General features: G+C 42.2%; 1 protein-coding gene across 4 annotated transcripts in view; it reads right to left on the reverse strand.

Moving 5' to 3' along the window:
• rab11fip4a (RAB11 family interacting protein 4 (class II) a) overlaps positions 1-24,857 on the reverse strand; it is a 125,116-nt gene that overhangs the window by 4,022 nt on the left and 96,237 nt on the right. For 2 of the 4 annotated variants that reach the window (XM_061845658.1, XM_061845657.1), the window contains 2 exons: positions 1,090-1,197; positions 3-146 (listed from right to left, as the gene is read on the reverse strand). In XM_061845658.1, the coding sequence (XP_061701642.1) occupies positions 3-146; positions 1,090-1,197 (252 nt within the window). The remainder of the gene's footprint in view (positions 1-2; positions 147-1,089; positions 1,198-24,857) is intronic. The other 2 variants (XM_061845660.1, XM_061845659.1) reach the window with 1 other exon arrangement.

The raw sequence follows: 24,857 nt of genomic DNA on the forward strand, positions 1-24,857 counted from the left end.
ACCTCATCTCTTGATGCATTGTCAATCTCAGCAGCCAGACACTGGACCTTTGTGTGGCAGGAAAATGGGCTCTTAGTCTCATACAAACTCAGACTTAGGATCTGAGCATTTAAGTCATCATTCTGGTCTCTCAATTTATGGTTTTCCTGTGGAATCACACAATAAACAGTTCCTTTCAGAGAGTATTCTGGCAGAGACTTTGTTAAATATTTTTAAAATGTATGTCAGGACCACAATGGGCTTTTTTTAAAATATTATACAGTTTTTATGCCGAATATGAGATCCTGAATGTACATACAAAGTTTTCAGTCTTGTTTTTATAGTTATGCAAACACCGTGTATTTAGTGATTTGGTACGCGTAGACTGCGACAACTACTTTGCGTGTAAAATGCCTATCATTGCACCGAAACACACAGAAGCCGATAACGTAGTCTAAGTTGGTTTACTGTCACAAATAAGGATTTTAATGAAGGAAATCAATTTAAAATGTTGCCATGTTTATTTGAGAGCTATAGCTGGTCATAACTTACTTCACCATGAATATAATTTTACATGGTAAACTGATGCCATAACTAGACAATACCCAGACCCGTCCAAACCCCATTTTTGTCAATTTTCCCAAGATGTCAGAACTGCAAAACGTTATGTTGAAAGTTGAAAGCCGTTATCCTGTCCTTTTGTTCGGGCACTAAATGCTTAAAATAGAATTGACTCCCATCTTATCAACGTTTCAAAACAGCCCATCCCAGATTTTGTGACGTCAGAGGTCCGCCCACTAAATGAGTTGTTTTCCGGTGAGAGAAACTAGGTCAATGTTTGCGGACTTTAACTGATAAACATATTTTTTGGTAAAAACATCTAACAGGATATGCATTTTACGGAACAGTTGAACATATGTTTTCATCCATTCATCGTACAGATCGGTTTTCAAATGAAAATTTCGAGATTTTTTTTGTTTTGGTTGTTTGAACGAAAATTGGTACACCCCGACCAGCTGACCCACGATGATTTGTTATTGTGCTTTCGAACGCGCCCATGAACAAAACGGAAAAGACATTACGAGTGTGACGCGCATCCAGTTGACTCACACACTCTGCTTGCGGATGTTTCCCAGTACTGTAGTAACTTTTTTTCTTCAAATTCAGCAACATTAACCCCCGATCATGGCCCAAAGAAGGCAAGTGGAACTGCTGGTGCTGAAAAAAGGAAAGTGGTGCGTAAAACTGTTGACTTCAAGAAGGATTTTATAGCTGAGCATGAATCTGATGTGCGTGTTTCTGTGCTATCGAAGAAGTATGGCATGGCGAAAACGACGATCAGCACCATTCTGAAACACAAGGATGCCCTCAAAGCAAGTGTTGTTTCTAGAGGAGCAACGTATTGACCAAGCAGAGGCCACAGATCTTGGAGGAAGTCGAAAAGTTGCTTCTCATTTTCGTTAACGAGCAGCAGTTAGCTGAGGATAGAGTTGGTGAGGAAGGGAGGAGATGTCGTCTGATGAGGCTGAAGGCAGGAAGGATGTCTCAAGTGCCGATATTAAAGTTATCTGCGCTAAATGGAGCGACATCCATAATTTTGTAGAACTGCATCGCCTGAATAAAGCTGAATGTTGCAGAGCACTGCAAAAGTTCAATGATGTCGTTATGAGCCACTTCAGAAAAGTGCTTAAAAGATGGCAGAAACAAACAGATTTGTTCTTTGAGGAAAAAGACTTAAAACTGTTGTTTGCATTACTTTTTTCTTTTATTCCATTAACCTCTAGTTTCTAGGTTTTTTTTTTACACATTGCGTACTTTCTGTGGAAATAAAAAATTAGTTTTTCCCCCCTTATTATTGCTTGTTTAAAGTTATTCTGTACTTTTGTTAATAAAAAAAGATTTACAAGGTTGGGGGCCGACTCGCTACAGATACGGCAATACAATCCCAGCCTAGCATAATCTACTAGGCTAAAGCATAGATTTTAAGTAAAATATAAATATATTTCTGAAATGATTTAATTATATAAAGAATTTAAACTATACATGTATTTCTTCTGTGCAGTTTATTATCAGGAACAGCTAAGAAAAATCACCTAAAAAAACCTTTATTTTTTACGCATTATTTCATTTACCATTCATTGTAATGGGAAAACGTGCTTCGGTTTTCAAACGTTTAGGTTTTCAACCAGTCTTCTGGAATGTATTGTGTTCGAGAACCAAGGCACCACTGTACATTTTAGTAGCGAAATTGGTGTCGTATCATTCGCGTTGAAGCTGCTCGGCCTAAGTTAGCCGACCCGTGAACAACATGACCTACGTAGAGTATACAACGAGGACTAAACATAGAACGTGGATTCAACCTTCCATTACTAGAGTGAGGGCCAATGTGGTTTCAATCCCATCCACGCATCCTTTAAATTGTCATATCCTTTATATTTTCACATAGGTAGTATGTGATTTGTGTACCTTATGTGCTGACTGTGTTTATGTGATTGCTTTCATTTGACCTTAACTTAGATTAGCTAGTATGTGAATTGTGTATCTTATGTGCTGACTTTGTTTATTTGATTGCTTCTTCTTTTTGACTATCTGCAGCCCGTTGGCCAGCACAATATTGTGCTACCTGTCGGCCGGTCCCAAGCCCGGATAAATGCAGAGGGTTGCGTCAGGAACGGCATCCGGCGTAAAACTGTGCCAAACATGAATGAGCATTCATCATGCGAATTACATAAAGGTTAGGTTGTGGCCCGGGCTTCCTACGTCCGCCCCGGAAATGTTAATTTGAAAGGCGTAGGTAGAAATTCAGATAATGTAGGTTGAATACAAAAAAGAGGAGGAAAGCGGCTTAGTCGGCAGAAGAAGAAGAGGAATGCACAGACCATACAGCTGTGTGTATGGATTTTGAACATTGGGACTATGACAAGAAAAGCTCAGAAGTTAGTTGACATGATCCAAGAGAGCAAGTGGAAAGGGAGTAAGGCTAGAAGTTTAGGTGCAGGGTTTAAATTATTTTAACATGAAGTAGATGGGAAGAGAAATGGGGTAGGGGTTATTTTAAAAGAAGAGCTGGCTAAGAATGTCTTGGAGGTGAAAAGAGTATCAGATCGAGTGGTAATGATGAACCTTGAAATTGAGGGTGTTCTGTATAAGGTGGTTAACAGCTATGCCCCACAGGTAGGATGTGACCTCGAGTTGAAAGAGAAATTCTGGAAGGAACTAGACGAAGTAGTCCAAAGCAATGGTCCCTCTAAGCTGTGCCACTGCGCAGTTGGCACTTGTCTCACATTCTTAGCACACATGAAAACTGATCCAGCGCATTGAACCAAAGCCTGACTTTTTTTTTTTCTTGTCAACACGGAAGAACACGGTCTCCTGCTAGTTTACCTGACTGCACCCCCTCAGGCTCTTAAAGGGGTAGACTCATAATTTTAAACACCACTAGTGCTTCACTGAGCAACACAGTCTAGGCAACATAGAGCAAAGAGAGTTAGACATGCTGCTTGTGTTTACTCTCGATAATAATGGTAAAAAAATTTTTTAAAAGAAGTGCTGTTGCTTTAATGAATGTCGGTGTATGTGAATAATAGAAGAAAAAGAGATGAAACTGGATGAGATTCTGTTTTTTTTTGAGTAAAATAATGTGATGGTTTCTACTGTTAAAATTCCACCTTGTCACAGCCTGATCGAGGATGAAAGCACAGCCAATACAGTGCATAAAGAGCTAATTCTGTATTTTAAATATGGGAGGTAACATAACAACCTTAAAACCGTTTGGGAGCATCATTCAGCTTTTAACATGCATTGCTAAAGATATTCTGCAAGCAAGAACTCAGTTTTACACCAAGAAAAACAGACAGGAATATCATTGTGGATTAAAAAACAAACAAAAAAAAAAGTTGCAAGCGAGTTGCAGCATAGGAGGGTGGTGTGTAGGATGACTAGTAGTGGGTAGGAAGATTAAGACAAAGGTAGAGCAGAGAATCAGGTGATGTAAGTTGAGAAAGGAAGAATGTTGTGTGGCCCTTGGGAAAGAGGTGAGACCGGCTCTAGATGGTCAGGAAGAGCTACGAGAAGAGTGGAATACTACTGCAAAGGAATTCAGAGATGCAGGCAGGTGAGTACTTGGGGTGTCTTTTGGTAGGAAAGGGGAGAAGGAGACTAGGTGGTGGAGCCCCAAAATACAGGAAGTCATCCAAGAAAGGGATTAGTGAAGAAGTGGGACACGGAGAGGACTGAGGAGAGCCATAGGTAATACAGATATGCGTTGTAGAGCAAAGGTCAAAGTGGCAAAGGCTTAACAAGAGGCATATGAAGATATGTACTCCAGGTTTGATACGAAAGGCGGAGAAATGGATCTCTACAGGTTGCCCAGACAGAGGAATAGAGATGGGAAGGATGTCCAGCAAGTAAAGGTAAATAAAGATAGCGATGGAAATATGTTGACTGGTGCCATTATTGTGCTAAGTAGATGGAAAGAGTACTTTAAGATGTTAATGAATGAAGAAAATGGGACAGAAGGTAAGAGTAGAAGAGGCACCCACGCACGACCGGATAGTGGCATTGATAAGTAAGGGAGAATTCAAAAAGGCAATGAACACAATAAAAAATGGAAAGACAGTTGGTCCCGATGACACACCAGTGGAGGTATGGAAGCAATTTGGTGGAGTTTTTGACCAACTTATGAAATAGAATACTAGCAGGAGAGAAGATGCCAGAAGAATGGAGGAAAAGTGTGCTCGTCCCCATTTTTAAGAACAAAGGCAATATTCAGAACTGTGAAAACTACAGGGGAGTAAAAATGATGTGTCACACAATGAAGTTATGGGATAGAGTAGTGGAGGCCAGACTCAGAACAGAAGTAAGTATCTGCTAGCAACAGTATGGTTTTATGCCTAGAAAGAGTACCACAGATGCTCTATTTGCCTTGAGGATGCTCGTGGTAATGTAAACTAGGCCTCGACTGCCCCCTCCCAGGGCACTGTGAGCTCGATGATGTAGACGAGCTTGAGAGAGGCAAACCAAAGCACTAGATCTGGTCGTAGGGTGGTAGATGCAGGTCTCCCAGCAGCTTCCAGTCTTGTGCACTGCCCAGCTGTCCATTGTTTGGTGGCTTGTTGGTGTGGCCGGTTTGACTCTCCCTCTCCCAAATAAACAGCCTTGGTTGGCAGTTGGCTGACAAGGATGGGAGGGCGTTCACCCTCATCCGCTGGTTCTCCAGCAGCAGTGGTTGTGCCTCCAGGTGTATAGGCCTTGAGTAAGGCCGGTCTTGCAACCAACCAGGATGTGCTTCAATGTTGCAGGATTTGGGCATAACAGGTACTTGGGATCTTTGGCAGACCACTTGTTTAGGTTCGTGGGAGAAGGTAAGATGTCATACACAGTTCTGACGGTAAAGCTTGCCTCCATCTCCCAAAGCTCTTCCCAGGTGATCTTCGTTGCCACTACTCCTTCCCAGGCTAACCACTGCCCTTGCTTGGCCTGCGAAACAGCTTGGGCGCACCTTTGTGCTTCCTCTTCTCGACGTACCTCCTGGACCACCAGCTTGCACCCCTCAGCAGTAGTGGCCTTGCTCCATACTGGTCTACTAGTCCCGAGCCCAAGGCTATTCCTCCTCTCCTGCACTCGGCTAACGATGTCCTTGTGTCTGAGTGCTGCCTTTGCCTGTTTTGCCTGTTTAGTTGCGGCCAGCAGTGTCCACTTCCTCCCATTGGCCAGAATGGATCGCTGGAATCCAGGAGCATCATTTCCAGTCTTACTTTGGTGTACTTGTACTCCTCTGCCAGGCTGGAAATGGAAAGGTGTAAAATCCCTTTACTGTAGAGCCCAATGCTGCTGCGGCACCTGGGTAGGCTAAGTCACTTCCTCATAAACGAGCTGATCAGTCTCTCCAGCTTTTTTACCGTTGAGAGTTGTATCTCAGAGTGTTAGTGGACAAAGGTGTCGAGGAAGTAACCCAAACTGTAAGCCCCAAAGCTTTAACTGACAAGGAAGCAGGGTTCTGTCGATCCTTTCCAGGCCACTAGCCACATCTTTTATGAGCTGCTCTACTTGGTCTTTGTCCTTAAGAGAGACATCGTACCACCGGCCAAGCTCTTCACAGGCTTCTTGGAGACAGTTGGAATTGGTTCCTCACCAATGTGAAAGCAGTGGTTTGACAGTTCTTCCTTGACGATGGAGATGCTTCTAGATTTACTCGGCTTGATCTTCATGCAAGCCAGTTTGATGTTTTCCTGGAGCTTTTTTAGCAATCATGCCGTGCAGGGCTTGGTTGTGGTAAGTGTGGTGAGGTCATCCATGTAGGCAATGACTGGAGGCAGCCTCACCCAAGGTCTTATTCGCTGCCCACCAACCGCCCAGCGAGAGGCTCAGAGGATGACCTCCATGGCCAGGGTGAATAGCAGCCGGGGGATGGTACACCCAGCCATGATTTCAACTTCCAGGTGCTGCCATGCAGTGGTGTACCCTGCTGTTGTAACACAGAGCTGGATATCCTTGAAGTAGGCCCTAACCAAGGTTGTAAGCGCTGCTGGGATCTCAAAATAGTCAACCGTTGTCCACAAGTAAGTTTAGTTTTAAGTCCGACACAAAACAACACCATATGCAAAAAAGTGGAAAAGATTACGAGAGAGATGGGCATTTGTGAAGTATGGATGGAGATGAATTCCACGGTCAGAGATTAGACCTTTTATTCCCCACCACATAAAACATACTCAAGAATCGATTATCTCTTTATGTATAGTAAAGATATTGGTTTTGTAAAGTCCTGTAAAATTGGGTTATTGGATCTCTCAGACCACACCCCAGTTTATTTGGACTTAAATTTAAAAAACGAAAATAACTGTTTTCTTGGAAGTTTAATTTAAATTTACTTAAAGTAAAAATGAAATAAAAACTCCAAGAAGACATCAAATTATACCTGTCAAAGAATGATAATGGGAAAGTCTCCCCTCTAATGATTTGGGATGCAGGTAAAGCTGTCTTGAGAGGGAAGATCATTGTTAAACTGGCACTTCACAAGAAGTTAAAACATCAAAAGTTGAATAAACGAGAAAAACAATTAGAAGACCTGGGAAAAAAACAAAAAAGACATCCAAATGGAAATTAGTCAGAGAGTCAAGGAAATAATAAAACATAACGTAAATGTAGGATATAGAGATTCAGAAAAAAATAACTTTTTTAAAACGGACGCATTATGAAGTAGGAAATAAAGCAGCCAAATGTTTGGCATATAGGTTGAGAAAACAACAAGCAGAGAGGGCAATATACAAAATTAAAACACAGCTACAAAAGAAATGAAATACAAGTTTCAGGATATTAATAATAGCTTTGAAAAATATTATATATATTATATCCTATTCACAGATGGACTGTAAAGGGGATAACTCACCTGAATCTCTGCTTCTACAAGTCTGTCTTCCAAGAAGACCAGAATAAAATATTAGTGGCTGTTATAACCATAGATGAACTGCAAAAGGCAATCTCTAAATTAAAACTCAACAAGACCCCAGGTCCTGATCAGTTTACAGGAGAATGTTATAAGACCTTTAAAGATTTATCCCCACTGTGGCTCAGAACATTTAACTGGGTCTTGAGGAAAGGAGAAATCCCCCCATCTTGGAGAGAAACAATTGTTACAGTAATACCAAAAGAAGGGAAAGATTTCACAGAATGCCCTAATTACTTCAATTTTAGCAAAACCCCATGAAATAATACTCCCACATATTATAAAGTTGGACTAAACAGGTTTAAGCAAACAAAGGCAAACAAGAAAATGTCAGGAGAACACTTACATGTAATTAACCACTTAACAAGAACACACCAGATGCTGTCCTCTTAGGGTTTGACGCAGAGAAAGCGTTTGATTCCATCGATTGGCTTTTCTTATATCAGATACTCGAGAGATTCCGATTCCATAGTGATTTTTACTAAATCCATACGAGCCTTATCTCACAAACCAATTGCTAAAATACGACTCAATGGAGGACTATCCAATAGCTTTGAATTAGAGAGGGGCTGCCCTCTCTAACCGCTGTTATTTGCTCTTTTTATCGAGCCACTGAGTCAGTGGATCAAACAGAATGAGAAGATTTTGGGCATCAAGCTGATGGATAAAGAACATAAAATTGCTCTGTTTGCAGATGATATTCTGATATATTTGGGACACCCATCCAAATGCCACCCAGAATTATTCATAACTCAAAGAGAATATGGCCTAGTATGATGTTATAAATTGAACACACACAAAAATGTTGTCATTTACCTCTTCCCCTAGCCAGCCCATCAAGGAAGAACTAGATGAAAATTGGAATTCAAAAACAATTAAATTTCTAGAGGTGAATATTCCAATATATCAGAGAACTAAAACCCCTTAATCTCTAAAATTAAATCTGATTTAACCAGGTGGAAACTGCTTCCTTTTTTTGGATTAGGATAGAGGGTGGAAACAATAAAAATGAACGTGATACCCAGATTACTTTACCTGTTCCAAAATATACCAGTAGAGCTCCCAAAAGGGACATTTCGAGAATTAGACAAATTAATATCAAGGTTTATTTGGCAAGAGCAAGAGACCAAGAATTTGTTATATAATATATATAATTCCTCTCCAACTACCAAAAGACAAAAGAGGCCTTGCTCTCCCAAACATTAAAATTACGATTAAGCGGTGCAGGTAAAAACTTTAGTTGATGTTTGTAAACCTTCCTACAAAGCAAAATGGAAAGATATAGAATGCACGATATCAATCGATATTCCATTACAAACAATAATAGGGGACAAATGCTTGTTCAAGTTTTTAAAAGATAGCAACCTATTAATAAAAGTGTCCATCAAGATTTGGTATAAAATAATTCGGGAAAAACAAGCACAAGGAACCATACTGGATTATAAAATTGATTGGATATGATTCAGATTTTACACCGATCGCGTCTGTCATTTGATTCAAACAATGGGCAGAAAGGGGGGCACACAGTGATCTTTATGAAGAGGGTGCACTTCGACAATTCCAGGAGCTAAAGAATCAGTTTAGACTAACCAACCAAGACTTTTATAGATTTTTGCAACTGAGACATTACTTTGAGAAAATAATGAAAAAAGAAGGAATTGCAAACTAATATGTGTGGTTAGAATATTCCTTCTTGCTTATAAGTCAGACCCAGGGGTTGGAAACATATCTAAGGTTTACAGAATATTACAGGAGTTAGAGGGTGAAGATTCCATCTATATAAAAGAGAAATGGGAAAAGGAAAGTAACGTTAAACTGCAAGCGGAAACTTCAGAAAAGATACTCTACAACTAGTGGAAAAGTACTGTACATCTGCTTTATCCTGGAGAGTATTTGGTTGGAAAAATGTTGTTAGATTTTTTTTTTTTTAGAGTTCCAGCTCAGAGGATCTCGCCGGAGCAAGTACAGGGAGTCGTCGGTCTATGACTAAGATCCCTTCCTAGAGTAGAAATTTAGCTCGGATTTTGACTTAAGTCGGATTCCACCATTAAAGTCAGAATTTATATCAAAATACTTTGTATAAAAAAAACAAATACATTGAAATAAACATGATATACTTAGCATTACTGCTGAAAAGTGGATGGAGATGAAGAAGGGGAGGCTGTGCTTTGCTATAGCGAAGGAACCTGGTCCTCAATCCTCTCCATCTCGACAAGTATCAAAGAACCTTGTTTTGTCATCATTGTATCCGACAGAGGAACAGAACCCTTCTTCACATGCACTAAAATACAGGCTTCGTCTTTAATAATTGTCATCACTGTCGACCAACTGAAGCCTTGGTGGTGATGGTATCGCTCCTTTCTCCAATTTTTTATGATCTTGAGCTTTGTTTCCATGGTAATAGATTGTCTTTTGGCTGTGGCAATGTTAAAAGACACAGCTTTCTTTTTTGAGGCGATAATGTCTAAAAAGGAGGGCAAAAAATGTAAAGATACTACTGGCGCACAAACACGGACAAACATTAGCCAGACAAAATTGTGGCGTTGTAAAGTCTAAACGTCCTTGGTCGAGACTGTCTTAACCCGAGGACTCCCTTTACCTCCTGTTGGAGAGCTTGTGGAGAGAATAAGGCGATACATTTTCATGTTTTGGGACTGTCCATTCATTTTAAAATACTGGAAAGACATTAAACTAAAAATGGAGAAAATTATAAAAGTCAGGATTCCTTTAAAATTTGAAATCTTATGCTTAATTAATTAATACAGTGTAAAGGGACCGGAAAATGAATACATATACAGTATTTTGTCACAACCACGCAAAAAAGCTATCACAAGGAAATGGTTGAGAAAGAATACTCCTACAGTTGAGGATTGGATTAAAGTGGTCTAAGATATCTTTAAAATGGAGAAGATAACTTTCATTTTGAGCCAAGAACAAGACAAGTTTGAGAGACATTGGGAAAATTTGACAAAATTTGCCACAACATCAAAATATCTGACTACATAATGTGAAATTAAGTTTGTCTTAATTTTCTTCATTGGTTCCCATCAGTTATTACTGCCTTTGTTGATGATATTATTATTATTATTATGATTGTTTTTCCCTTAGTATGTTATGCAGTGCCTGTGTGCAATGCATTGGTTTTTTTTTTGTTTTTAATCCAGGGGTTTTGACATCGGGAGAATTTGAACCTCAGGTAGTTTACTTGAAGCGTAAATCATTGTACATTGTTTTTGGAATATTTCTTGTGGGATGCTTTGATGTGGTGTCATTTTTTTTCTTTTTCTTCTTCTTTTTTGACTACTGTGATTGCCGTAATTGTTTTCCTTTTGGGGTTGATTGTTTGCTCACTTGGGGATGTGGCCTTAGTTGAGGATGACCGACTGGATTGGATTTGGTCGGGAGTTTTTTAGGGATGGAAGAAGCCCTCTTATTCTGTTTATCATAATTGTATTATTACCCCTTTTTAAATTAATCTATATTAATTGTATTTTTTCTTTGTTTTCTGTTTTTTATTCTTGTTCTTTATTTATATATAAATATGTGGAAAAAATTGATAAAACTAAATGTGTTCTAATGGGAATGTAAATGCTGTAATCTAAATCTTTTAATGAACCATGAAACTTCAATGGATGGCACTGATCTGACCACAGTGTCTGACGTTGCTCTCACAGTGTTCAAAAGGGAGTGCTCAGGGGCTTATTGTGTTTGCTCAGACGAAAAAAAAAAAAAAAAAAAGTGAGAGAACGTGTCAAGGGCCAAACACAAGTTTGGGTAATGCGATGAAATGTGCCGTTTTGAAGAATCGGGCTACAGCTGTGAGAATTACCAGTAGTCCGGTTATGAAGTCTACAGGGTCTTCGGTGGGTCATTGTGGTTTGGATAGGGGTGGCAACACCCTCAGCGGATGGTGGCGAGAGGGCTTGTTGGCTGCCCGTACCTGACGCGCACTGACATAGTCCCTCATGTCCTTTTTAACATTGGGCCACCAAAAGTGCTGCCGAACAACTGAGTGAACCTTAATTATGCACAAGTCACACTGTATCCTGTTTGTATGTGCCGAATGAATAACCCTGCCCCTAAAGGCAGGACCACATAAAGCCTGCACTCTGGGCACTGCTGACATGAAAGAAGACACATATTTTAAAACACTTTTAGTTGAAAACATGCACCATTACACACCATTTGGAAGTAGTAGCCTCCCCTCCTCCAAGTATCCAACTTACCCACTAAAGGAAAAAAAGAACACAAGCTGCAGTATCAGATCACAATACTTTTTATTATAGCTAACACAATAATGACTCGGCCGTGCAAAGACTCCTCCAAATGTCTGTACATACTCAGAAGACCGTGGAATACTACAAACTGGAGCCTATCTGAGCTGTCGCTGCTACCAAAATTGAAGCCAGATGACATCTTTACAAAAGAGGGGTTCACATCAGGAAGGTGTTAAAAAAAAAGCCCGTGGTTCTGATTTCCCAACTTACGATAAACATTCCCACCGACTCGAAAGTTTTTACGCCACACAATACATATGACAGGGGCGTGGTTCTCCATGCCTACGTGTGCATTACCAGCACGCCCCGCACGCTGCTGCAGAAGCACAGTTAAAGGAGGAATTTCTTTAAAATCCATATGTACAATGAACCCTCCGATGTGAAGTAATATTAATATTACATATATTTTGGACATTAATTGAAAAGAAATTTGAAAATAAAGAACATTTGTGAAATCCAAGCAAAATCTGGGTATGTGTTCAAAGTCAAACATGGAAGAAACATCCTTGACCCCACCCCTGATGTCCCGGTGCTTAGCATTACAGACCATTCAAACGACGTATAGTCACCAAACTCGAACAAATGTTATTTTCAGCGAATGTTCCAGTAATGCTCCCTTTCCACAACTGACATTGTGAACACACTTATTTATATATATTTCACATATTTCACGTCTTATAAGGAATAATTCTTACAAACAGAAATGTCTCTTGATCTTTGTTGTTGTTGCTATGTTGTTCCTTTGTGTTTTCCGTTCTGTTTGTCGTTCCTTATGTGTTCTACACATTTGGCCATTAAAGCTGATTCTGTACTTGTCCAAAAGCAGCAGCATAAATAAAATGCTGGGTCCGCGCCTGAACACATAATCCTTCTCTCACAACGTAACAAAAGATCCGTGTCATATCGCCGGTGGCCGCCATTAGCCGCCGTTTGCCCTGACGTGGAGGTGGATTGGGCGGGGAGGTGGTTTGGCTATGTGCGGGGATGAGAAAGGAGCTCCCACCCCCCAACATCCACCGGTGTCAGGGCACCCCTGAAGTAGTCCTCCTGAATTCTCTACGTACACAAGACTTGTAAAAGAGTTTGTAAATTGAACCATTATAGGCCTGTCGTTTTGAATATTTCATCGGGTTTCTCGTCTGTCTGTCGGGTCTGTTGTTTGTTAGAAGTGATCCGCATATCATCTAAATATGGCTCGAAATGATCGGGTAATATGCCCCAGTCACTTCACTCGATTCTGAGATGTTCTTTTCTTCGAAAAGAGCTTCAGTCTCAGAAGGGGCATCAGAAAAATCCGAATATCTCTCTTGTTCATCTCCCGTAGGAGGTGGTGCAGCGTGTTTTCAATGGCGATTGTCCCAGTATGACATCTGCAAATGACGTTGCAGGCAATATGGCTGCCACTGGGATGTCGTGTGGGACTTCTGAAACTTTGCGCATTAATGACACGCTCTCCGCTCATTTTTTTTCGTATAGACATTGAAGTGAATATTATAATGAAGCCCTATGAGGGCACAAACCAGTGCAATCTGTCGGCTGGTCCCAAGCCTGGATAAATGCAGAGAATTGCGTCAGGAAGGGCATCCGGCGTAAAAACTGTGCCAAACAAATATGAGCGTTCATCTAGAGTATCCCATACCGGATCGGTCGGGGCCCAGGTTAACAACGCCCACCCCCGGCACTGCTCACCTGCAGGGCGTCGGTGGAAATTCAGCTACTGTGGGTCGACGACAAAGAAGAGGAGGAAACCGGCTCCATCGTCAGAAGAAAAAGAGGAATGCACAGAACCTACAATTGAGTGTCGGAACTTTGAATGTTGGGACTATGACAGGAAAAGCTCAGGAGTTGTTTGACATGATGATTAGGAGAAAGGTTGATATTCTGTGCAGCCAAGAGAGCAGGAAGAAGAGCTGGCTAAGAATGTCTTGGAGGTAAAATGAGTATCAGGTCGAGTGATGAGACTAAAATTTGAGGGTATTATGTATAATGTGGTTAGCGGCTATGCCCCACAGGTAAGATGTGACCTAGAGTTGAAAGACAAATTCTGGAAGGAACTAGATGAAGTAGTTCTGAGTATCCCAGACAGTGAGAGAGTTGTGATTGCTGCAGATTGTAATGGACAAATTGGTAAAGGAAACAGGGGCGATGAAGAAGTTGGATGTTTTGGAGACAAGGTGAGAGAGTAGCCTTAGAGGGTTTGGACATGTTCAGAGGCGAGATATTGGTAGAAGGATGGTGAGGATGGAGCTACCAGGCAAAAGAGAAAGAGGAAAACCAAAGAAAAGGTTGATGGATGTTGTGAGGGAGGAATGAGGACAGTTGCTGTCAGAGAGGAAGATTCACAAGATTATCTTAGATGATAAAAGATGACACGCTGTGGGAACCCCTAACGGGACAAGCCGATAGGAAAAGAAGAGATATTGCCAGCTGCTCGACAGTGTGGGGGACATTGAACTGGAGAAGAATATTAACAATGACTGAGACTTTTTGTGCTGTTGCTTGTTACAACAGACGAGACAGATATTCAAAGAGGTCATTCTATAGAATACCAGCTGTGCTATAAGACTAATTTTTGTGTCATCTCCATCCACCTTAGCATTGACCATTGCTCTGTTTGACCGGCAAATGGCCAGTCACATGATTTCGGTGACGTAGGGCCCTCTACAATCACACTAGAAACCAGCCGACTAAAGAAGTGAACATTTAAAAGAGGGATTATGCAGCAAAACTGCAAAGACATCTTGTTGCTAATGACTCCAAATCCATCTGGTATTATAATCACTCACTAATTACAAGCGATGATGCCCTGCCCCAGTAGACAACTGTCGTGGGCTAGTCGCCGACCTGAACAGCTTTTACTGCGGATTTGAAAAGGACATTTTCCACTCTGTACAGCAACAAACGAGCAACAAAGTGGCAGGTCCAGACTTTGTGTCCCCATCCTGCTTCAAAATCTGCACAGACCAACGTTCTCCAGTCGTTACAAAGATCTTCAGCAGGTCTCTAAAACTGCTTCAACCTGCTTTAATAGCTCCACCATTGTCCCAGACTCCACGAAACCACCTAAATTACTAAAAATCTGTTGCCATGACATTTGTGGTCATGAAGTCCTTTGAAAGCTTTGCGCTGGAACACCTCAAGAGTGTTGAAGATCCCCAGCTAGACCCGCTACAGTTTGTCTACCGAATTAACAAGTCTGGGGCACTCCAAAAGGCTTCCCTGTCAATTGTCTATTGTACTTTGTGCTCAACACGTATGTCGTTCTTGGGCGGCACCATTTACCGGAGACAAATTGTGTGTTACATACTTGGTCAATAAATCTGATTCTGATCCACAAATTACATATTGTCTGTCTCAGTCTTGTCTGGGACACAGCACTGATGTTTACTTTTCATAACTTTGTTGGTTGACAGATATTTACAGTACTATATCAAAAGAAATGCAACAAAGCTAAAAATTTTCTTGCTTTTTAATTCAAATATACTGTACACGATGGTGACGCAGACGAAATGTCTTTTGTGGATCAGCAAATTATGAGATTACACCCAATCAGCATACATGTTAATTATCAGTCGATATCGATCCGAACGATCAGATTCATGTAAAGTCTACAAATTAATGACTAAAACTGCCTTCTACCATCTGAAGAACTTTTCCAGAGTGAAGGCTTGCATGTGCCAAGGAGAAAAGGAGATGCTCATCTGGCCTTTGATTTCAAGTAAATTTAACTATTATAGTCTTCTGATTGACCTCCCTCAAAATAGCATTAAACAGCGGGAGCTTATACAGAATGCTGCAGCTCAGGTTCTGAACAGAACAAAGAAGTCAGAGCATTTCCACACTATAAGGCGTACCTAAAATAGTTCTGAGCATACCAGACAGCGAGATAGTTGTGATTGGTGCAGATTGTAATGGACATATTGGTAAAGGAAACAGGGGCGATGAAGAAGTGATGGGTAAGTATGGCATCCAGGAAAGGAACTTTGAGGGACAGATGGTGGTGGACTTTGCAAAAAGGATGGAGATGGCTGTAGTGAACACTTATTTCCAGAAGAGGGAGGAACATATAGTGACCTACAAGAGCACAGGTCGAAGCACGCAGGTGGATTATATTTTGTGCACACGATGGAATCTAAAAGAGATTACTGACTGTAAAGTCGTGGTAGGGGAGAGTGTAGCTCGACAGCATAGGATGGTGGTGTGTAGGATGACTCTGGTGGTGGGTAGGAAGATTAACAAGACAAAGGTAGAGCAGAAAACCATGTGGTGGAAGCTGAGAAAGGAAGAATGTTGTGCGGTCTTTCGGAAAGAGGTGAGACAGGCTCTCGATGGACAGCATAAGCTCCCGGAAGACTGGACTATGACAGCCAAGGTAATCAGAGAGACAGGCAGGAGAGTACTTGGTGTGTCTTTGGGTAGGAAAGGGGAGAAGGAGACTTGGTGGTGGAACCCCAAATACAGGGAGTCATAGAAGGAAAGAGATTAGCGAAGAAGAAGTGGGACACTGAGAGGACTGAGGAGAGGCGAAAGGAGTATATCGAGATGCGACGTAGGGAAAAGGTAGAGGTGGCAAAGGCTAAACAAGAGGCATATGAAGGCATGTATACCAGGTTGGACACAAAAGAAGGAGAAAAAAAAATCTCTACAGGTTGGCCAGACAGAAGGATAGAGATGAGAAGAATGTGCAGCAGGTAAGGGTGATTAAGGATAGAGATGGAAATGTGTTGACTGGTGCCAGTACTGTGCAAAATAGATGGAAAGAAGACTTTGAGAAGTTGATGAATGAAGAAAATGAGAGAGAAGGAAGAGTTGAAGAAGCAAGTGTGAAGGACCAGGAAGTGGCAATGATTAGTAAGGGGGAAGTCAGAAAGGCACTACAAAGGATGAAAAATGGAAAGGCAGTTGGTCCTGATGACATACCGGTGGAGGTATGGAAGCAATTTGGAGAGATGGCTGTCGAGTTTTTGACCAACTTATTCAACAGAATACTCGCGGGCGAAAAGATGCCTGAAGAATGGAGGAAAAGTGTTCTAGTTCCCATTTTTAAGAACAAAGGCGATGTTCAGAGCTGTGGGAATTATAGAGGAATAAAGTGGATGAACCACAGAATGAAATTATGGGAAAGAGTAGTGGAGGCTAGACTCAGGACAGAAGTAAGTATCTGCGACCAACAGTATGGTTTCATGCCTAGAAAGAGTACCACAGATGCATTTGCCTTGAGGATGCTAGTGGAAAAGTACAGAGAAGGTCAGAAGGAGCTACATTGTCTTTGTGGATCTAGAGAAAGCCTAGGACAGAGTACCAAGAGAGGAACTATGGTACTGCATGCGTAAATCTGGTGTGGCAGAGAAGTATGTTAAAATAGTACAGGACATGTATGATGGCAGCAGAACATCGGTGAGGTGTGCCTTAGGTGTGAGAGAAGAATTTAAAGTGGAGGTGGGACTGCATAAGGGATCAGCTCTGATCCCCTTCCTGTTTGCAGTGGTAATGGATAGGCTGACAGATGAGGTTAGACTGGACTTGGACCATGATGTTCGCAGATTATATTGTGATATGTAGTGAAAGCAGGGAGCATGCAGAGGAACAATTAGGAAGATGGAGACATGCACTGGAAAGGAGAGGAATGAAGATTAGCTGAAGTAAAACAGAATATATGTGCGTGAATGAGAAAGGTGGAGGGGGAAGAGTGAGGCTATAGGGAGAAGAGATAGCGAGGGTGGAGGACTTCAAATATTTAGGGTCAACAATCCAGAGCAATGGTGAGTGTGGTAAAGAAATGAAGAAATGGGTCCAAGCAGGTTGGAACAGCTGGCGGAAGGTGTCTGGTGTGTTATGTCTCTGGTAGGATGAAGGGCAAAGTTTACAAAACAGTGGTGAGGCCAGTTGTTATGTACGGATTAGAGACAGTGGCAGTGGAGCCACAACAAAGCAAAGCAAAGCAAAGCAAATGTATAGAACACTTCATACAAGAGGTAACTCAATGTACTTTACATGATTAAAGGCATTTGAAATTAAAGAGAAAAAACATTTAAAACAGGATAAAAACATTAAAATAACTAACAAAATATTTTTAAATAGACAGTTAAAACCGCATACAGTGCAAGTAATATGATCAAAAAGTGAATATATTCCAAAAAGCATTGGAAAAAAGAAGAGTTTTCAACCTGGATTTTAAAATACTTACACTTGGGGGTGACCTCACCTCTGTTGGAAACTTATTCCACTTGTGTGCACCATAATAGCTAAATGCTGCTTCACCATGTTTGCTTTGGACTCTGCACTCCACTATTCGACCTGAGTCAGTCGATCTCAGCTCGACTAGGTTTGTATTCCGTAAGCATTTCTTTCATGTATTCAGGACCTAAATCATTTAGTGATTTATAGACCAGTAGCAGGACTTTAAAATCTATTCTAAAGATGACTGGAAGCTCGTGCAAAGACTTTAGGATTGGAGTTATATGCTCTGACCGCTTTATTTTGTTTGTTGGTTGTGTACAACAGGAAGTAGAGCTGGAGGTGGGAGAAATGTTGAGGTTCTCTCTCGGAGTGAGCAGGTTGAATAGGATTAGAAATTTAATCATTAGAGGGACAGCCAAAGTTAGATGTTTTGGAGACAAAGTTTGAGCAGATATTGATGGTTTGGACATGTCCACAGGCGAGAGCGTAAGTATGTTGGTCGAAGGGTGGTGAGGACGGAGCTGCCAGGCAAAAGAGCGACAGGAAGACCAAAGAGAATGTTGATGGATCTTGTGAGGGAAGACATGAGGGCAGTTGATGTTAGAGAGGAAGATACAGGAGATGGTCTTACAGTGACGAAAATATGTATTTGAACACCCTGCTGTATTGCAATTTCTCCCACTCAGAAATCACGGAGGGGGCTGAAATTTTCATTGTAGGTGCATGTCCACTGTGAGAGAGATAATCTAAAAAGTCCAGAAATCACAATGTATGATTTTTTTTAACAATTTATTTTGATTTATTTTTTATAACAGTTTCAACAGCTGTTAATATTTGGTACAGTACCCTTTCTTTGCAATTACAGCGATCAAGGGTTTCCTGTAGTTGCTCACCAGGTTTGCACACACTGCAAAAGGGATTTTGGCCCACTCCTCCACACAGATGTTCTCTGAAACAGGCAGGTTTCTGGGCTGTCGCTGAGAAACACAGAGTTTCATCTCCCTCCAATGATTTTCTCTTGGGTTGAGGTCTGGAGACTGGCTAGGTCACGCCAAAACCTTGATACGCTTCTTACGGGGCCAATATTTAGTTTTCCTGGCTGTGTGCTTCGGGTCATTGTCATGTTGAAAGCCCAGCTACGATCCATCTTCAATGCTCTGACTGAGGGAAAGAGGCTGTTCCACAAAATCTCACAATACATGGCCGCGGTCACCCTCTCCTTAATACACTGCAGTTGTCCTGTCCCAAGTTCAGAAAAACACCCCCAAAGCATGATGCTACCACCCCTATGCTTCACAGCAGGGATGGTGTTTTTGGAATGGAACCCAGCATTCGTCTTCCTCCAAATACGGTTCGTGGAATTATGTCCAAGAAGTTCCAATTTGGTCTCATCTGACCACACACCTTTCTCCCATGACTCCTCTGTTTCATCCAAATGGTCATTGGCAAACAAGACGGGCCTTGATATATGGTGGTTTAAACAGGGGAACCATCCGTGCCATGCATGATCTCAAACCATGATGTCTTAGTGTATTACCAACACTCACCTTGGAAACGGGGGTCACAGCTCTTTTCAGGTCATTGACCAAGTCCTGTCGTGTAGTCCTGGGCTGATTCCTCACCTTTCTAAAGATCATTGAGACCTCACGAGGTGATATCTTGCCTGAACTCCACTCCGATTGAGATTGACCGTCAATGTTTAGCTTCTTCCATTTTCTAATTATTGCTCCAACAGTGGACCTTTTTTCACCAAGCTGCTTGGCAATTTCTCCGTAGCCCTTTCTATCCACATTGTACAATTTTGTGTCTGGTGTCTTTGGACAGCTCTTTGGTCTTGGCCGTGTTACAAGTCTTATTGATTGTATGGGTGGACAGGTGTCCTTATGTAGCCAACGACCTCTCACTGGTGCATCTGATTGAAGATAATACACGCAGTGGAGGTGGACTTTTAAAGGCGGACTAACAGGTCTTTGAGGATCAGAATTCTAGCTGATAGACAGGTGTGCAAATACTTATTTGCAGCTGTATCACACAAATAAATCATTAAAATATCATACATTGTGACTTCTGGATTTTCTTTTTAGATGATCTCTCTCACTGTGGACATTCACCTACGATGAAAATTTCAGACCCCTCCATGATTTCTAAGTGGGAGAACTTCCAATATAGCAGGGTGTTCAAATACTTATTTTCTTCACTGTACATGGAAAAACATGACATGCTGGGGCGACCCCTAACAGGACAACCCTACAAGAAAAGAAGGACAAACTGCCCCTGCTAGCGACAGTGCCTTTAAACTATTCGGACACAACTTCAGGTATTCCAGTCTGGGACCCTTGCCACATGACATGACAATGGATGGCTAGCATAATGGTCGTTCAGTAACACGAGAGAGTAACCTTGCAGTGCAACTCTCAACCAAAATAGGCAGACCTTAGTCAGGTTGTTCTTGGTGCTCCTGACAGTTTACGCTCACATATTGCTAGCATGTTGATGAAGTAAATGGAGGTGCTTACTTCCAGATGTATTGTTTTCCAAATGTAATTACATTTTTATTCCAAATCAATATATGCTGCATAATTAATATGCATGCTACATACAAATTTGAAGATTGACTGGATCCAGAAGCAGACAGAGGCGTAAGAAATTGTGGAGAACGTCCATGTCCATTTTCCAAGCTGCTTATCTTCACAAGGATGGCATGAGTGCTGGCAACGATGAATGTTGATTGACAATAGGTAGGAAGTTGAGGTGGTTCTGATTACAGGGAAAAGAGAAACGGCGAAACAGATGCTAAGTGCCACCCAAGCTCTAACAAAGGAACTGCAGGGAATAGACATGAGAGTACCACCTTTCAACTGACGCCACCTGGCATCCTCCCTGTCTTCCCAGGATGAGCCGCATAAAAGTCCCTAATCATGAGTCATCTTGAATAAGCTTGCGAACGATACAGACCGCACTCCTCTCTGTCGACAAGGAATTGGAAACCCCTGCCCCTGAGCCTCACATCAAGGACACATTACTCTGTGAGAGCAGAATGGTCATCAATAATGCCAGGGAACAGAGGGGGGCATGGTTGGAGGGATACGAGTGGAGGTGGAAACAGGTTTGAGCTTCGACACATGGAAAGTTAAATTGATTTTGAGAGGTTGTGGAAGTTTCAACGGAGCTGATGTGAAATTGTTGATTTTAGTATTAAAAAAAAGGGCCAATAAAAGTGTGGAGGGAGTTTACGGGATTGTGTCTGGAGTGGGAAGTCATGGGAGGAGCGCCACACCGGCTAACCCACCTTCTACGTACTCAGAAGTGGGAGAGCAACAAAGATTCACAGTCCACTAATTCCTCTCAGCAGACCAAAATAAGTCATCCTGACAATCTTCAAAACAGACTGGAGAATTTGGAGATGATCCTCACCGTGTGAACTGCCACTGTATGCTCCATTTCTTTAAACAACGGAGGTTGGAAACTGTTAGATGCCAATAAAAGAGATATAGTAGTGGCGGAAATGGTGAGGGAGTTGTGCCATATTCAATCCTGGAAAGAAAGAAGCTCCAGGAGGTGCGACCCAGTAAAGAGCTGAATCCAGAGTCTCATATGGTTGCTCAGTCTGGCCATTGGCCTGCGGATGGTACCCAGAAGATAGACTTGCTGCTATGCCCACTACCTTACAGAATTCCTTCCATACCTGGGATGAGCACTGAGGACCTCTGTCCAGTACAATGTCAATGGAGATTGTGTATTTAAAAATGTGACTGACACGGATGTCAGTGATTTCAAAGACAGATGGTAACTTCGGAAGGAGAAACTAGGGGACATACTTGGAGCAATGATCAATAATAGTCAGAATCACAGTACTAAGTTCTGAAAGAGATAGGTCAGTTACAAACTCCAGGACAAGTGGGACCAGGGGCAGGTCAGAATAGGTAAGGGGTGCAGCAGACCAGCTGGGTATTGTTGTAAAGTCTGCTCCTGTGCACAGATGAAGGACGTTTGGACAAACTCCCAGGTGACTTTCAACAGGCTGGGCCACCAGTAAATTCGAGAAAGGGCGTTGGGCTTGCCGTTGCGGAAACCAGGGGAGAAGGAGAGGCTGAAGTTGAAACGGCTCAGTAAGAAGACCCACCGAGCTTGTCAAGGTTTTATAATTTTGGCAGAACGGAGATAAGGGAGATTTTTTAGATCGGTTGTTTGGTAAACGGCAAATCAGCCCCCACTAGACAATGGCGCCACTCTCCCAACCCCCAGACAACCAACGGCCAGTATCTTACAATTCCATCTAACCATTTTCTGAGCCACTTATCCTCACGAAGGTCGCAAGAGTGCTGGAGCCTATCCCAACTGTCATCGGGCAGGAGGCGAGGCACACCCTGAACTGGTTTCCAGCCAATTGCTGGGCACATGGAGACAGGCAACAGTCGCACTCACAATCACAGCTAGGGGCAATTTCAAGTATCCAGTGAATGCATGTTTTTGGGATGTGGGAGGAAACAGGAGTGCCCGGAGAACACCCACGCAGGCACGGGAAGAACATACATACTCCACGCAGGCAGGGCCGAGATTTGAACCCCGGTCCTTAGAACTGTGAGGCCAGCGCTCTACAGCTGTGTACATACTGTGCCCCTCAGCTCATGATTCCCTACGTTATAATTCCACACAGGTGGGGACAGGTGACTGTGTGAAAAAAGGCACAAGGATTTAGTTACTGGGATTCGGGGTCCTGCTGGCAGAGAATGCCCCGTGTCCCAGTGTCAGTGGTGTCAAAGTGGCAAGGAACTAGGAGGAGGGGTTGGGTTCTCTCAGAAAGGAGGCCCTGGTGAATAATTCTTTCAGGTACTCAAAGCCTTGGGATGTACCATGGGTCTACTGGAATAGAGAGCTAGTGAAGGTAGGGCTAGTGAGAGGAATACCCACTTTGCTATAATTGCTGAAGAGGTGGTAGTAATTCCCGAAGCCCAGGAAACATAGTAGCTGTTTGCAGGTGGATGGAATGAGCCATTTAATAACTGCTTGGATCATTGCTGGGTCTGGATTGAATGGTTCTTTGGCAATAATATAGCCCAGGAAGTGGATGGAGGAGAGGTGTAATTCACATTTCTCAGGTTTGACAAAGATGCGGTTCTCAAGGAGATGGTGGACGACTTGGTGGACATAATGTGATGGTCTTTGGGAGAGCAGAAGAAGATGAGGATGCCAAAAAGGACAAAAATTAACCGGTTCGGCATATCACAGAGGAAGTCTTGAAGGTTTAGAAAATGGTGGGGTCATTGATTAGTACAAACAGCGTTATTGTAAGCTTTTTTTATGGCAATGTCATTGAGTCCACCGTTATCAATACGAGTGGTATCTTCTCAACAAAGAAGAAGCCAGCCTCCACAGGGAAAGAAGAGGGTCGGATGAGTGCAGAAGCCAGGGAGTCATGGACATCGTCCTTCATAGCTTTTTTTTGTCAGGGAATAGTCATAGAAAGGGGGAAGAGCACTATCACGCAGTCATCTGGGTGGTGAGAGGGTTGTGGTCTTTACTGAATATAGGAGAGTGGATGATATCCGTGGGGCACCCAGGAGAGGATGACCAGTGTGGCAAGTGGTTGGGGTTTGCTGGAGGGCGGCATGGCTGAAGGCAGGCAATGCAAATGGCATGGAGAACTCCACCCGATTGGTGGGTCCAGTCGTCAGCGGGGTTATGTTTCACGGGCCAGGGGATTCTGAGGATAACAGACTTGGGAAAGGGTATAACAAAAAGATATATGGTTTCATGGTGATAATCTGACGTGAGTAGAGTAAACAGAGCTATTTGGTGGGCTTAAATGCCTGGTCTAATTAGTGTCCATGCAGCGCAGGCGTGGGACTGCTGCCAGAGACAGCTCCTCCCAGGGCAGTGGCTTGGCCATCTGGAGTCACTTGCACATGTGGTGGCAACAAAAGGACAAAGAAAAGAGCAGGGATTAATGGCTGGCGAAAGCCGCCCTGTAGCTGCAGGGATGTTAGCCAGGATGAACAGAGCCAAGGGACCAAGAAGCAAAGGAGAGAAAAGGTAGAATTCGAAGCGTTAAATACCCAGTCTAAGGGACAGGCAAAGTGGAGAAAGCCACACCCATCGCCTTGGGTTTAGTCAATTTTTCTAGCACGTGAATACAATGGGTTTAAAAATCATATACTATTCTCAAACATTCCAAACTTTGTACTCTTACGAAAAGATCAAGCATATAGAATTAATTTCTTAATTAATCAACAAATTCTTCAATAGAACATAATTTCATACATAGCTGATCCTGTAAACTGACAAAATGATGGAAATCAAGGGATACATTTAGAATATTCCTGGAGGTTTATTGGTTACAAACAGTGGATTTCAACGTCCACAGGCAATGTGGTGATTAGAGCACCATGGCATGTTGATCATGTTCCATTGTTTAACAGTCATAAATCACTTCCTTCCACAATCAGGTGTGGAAGTTATGAGGACATTTTATGGCTCCAAATGATAGTATAAACCAGGGTTCTCAAACTCAATCTATCTTGGGGCCACTGGAGACAGAGTCTGGCTGAAGCGAGGGTGCAGCATCAGCGCACATGTAAACGTGCAATTTAAATTAGAAATGTTAATTTGCTCACCTTCCAGCCTCACTGAACACTGACAAGCACAATTTTGATTTTATGAATGTGTAACTGTATTTTGTTTTCCTTTTTATGAATGGTTTCCCTGTAGTTAGATCTTACAAAAACCCACTAAATGTATTGTATCATTTGTGTTTTTGGACCCTATAAGTGACCTCTGGAATCCATCCATCCATCCATCCACTTACTTAGCCGCTTTTCCTCACAAGGGTTGCGGGAGTGCTACAGCCTATCTCAACTGTCAACAGGAAGGAGGCATGGTATACCCTAAACTCCTTGCCACCCAATCGCAGGGCACATAGAGACAAACAGCTACACTCACAATCACACCTCGGGGTAATTTAGAGTTTCCAATTAAGT

The sequence above is a fragment of the Syngnathoides biaculeatus genome, chromosome 16 (genome assembly GCF_019802595.1).
Source record: "Syngnathoides biaculeatus isolate LvHL_M chromosome 16, ASM1980259v1, whole genome shotgun sequence".
Classification (NCBI taxonomy): domain Eukaryota; kingdom Metazoa; phylum Chordata; class Actinopteri; order Syngnathiformes; family Syngnathidae; genus Syngnathoides; species Syngnathoides biaculeatus.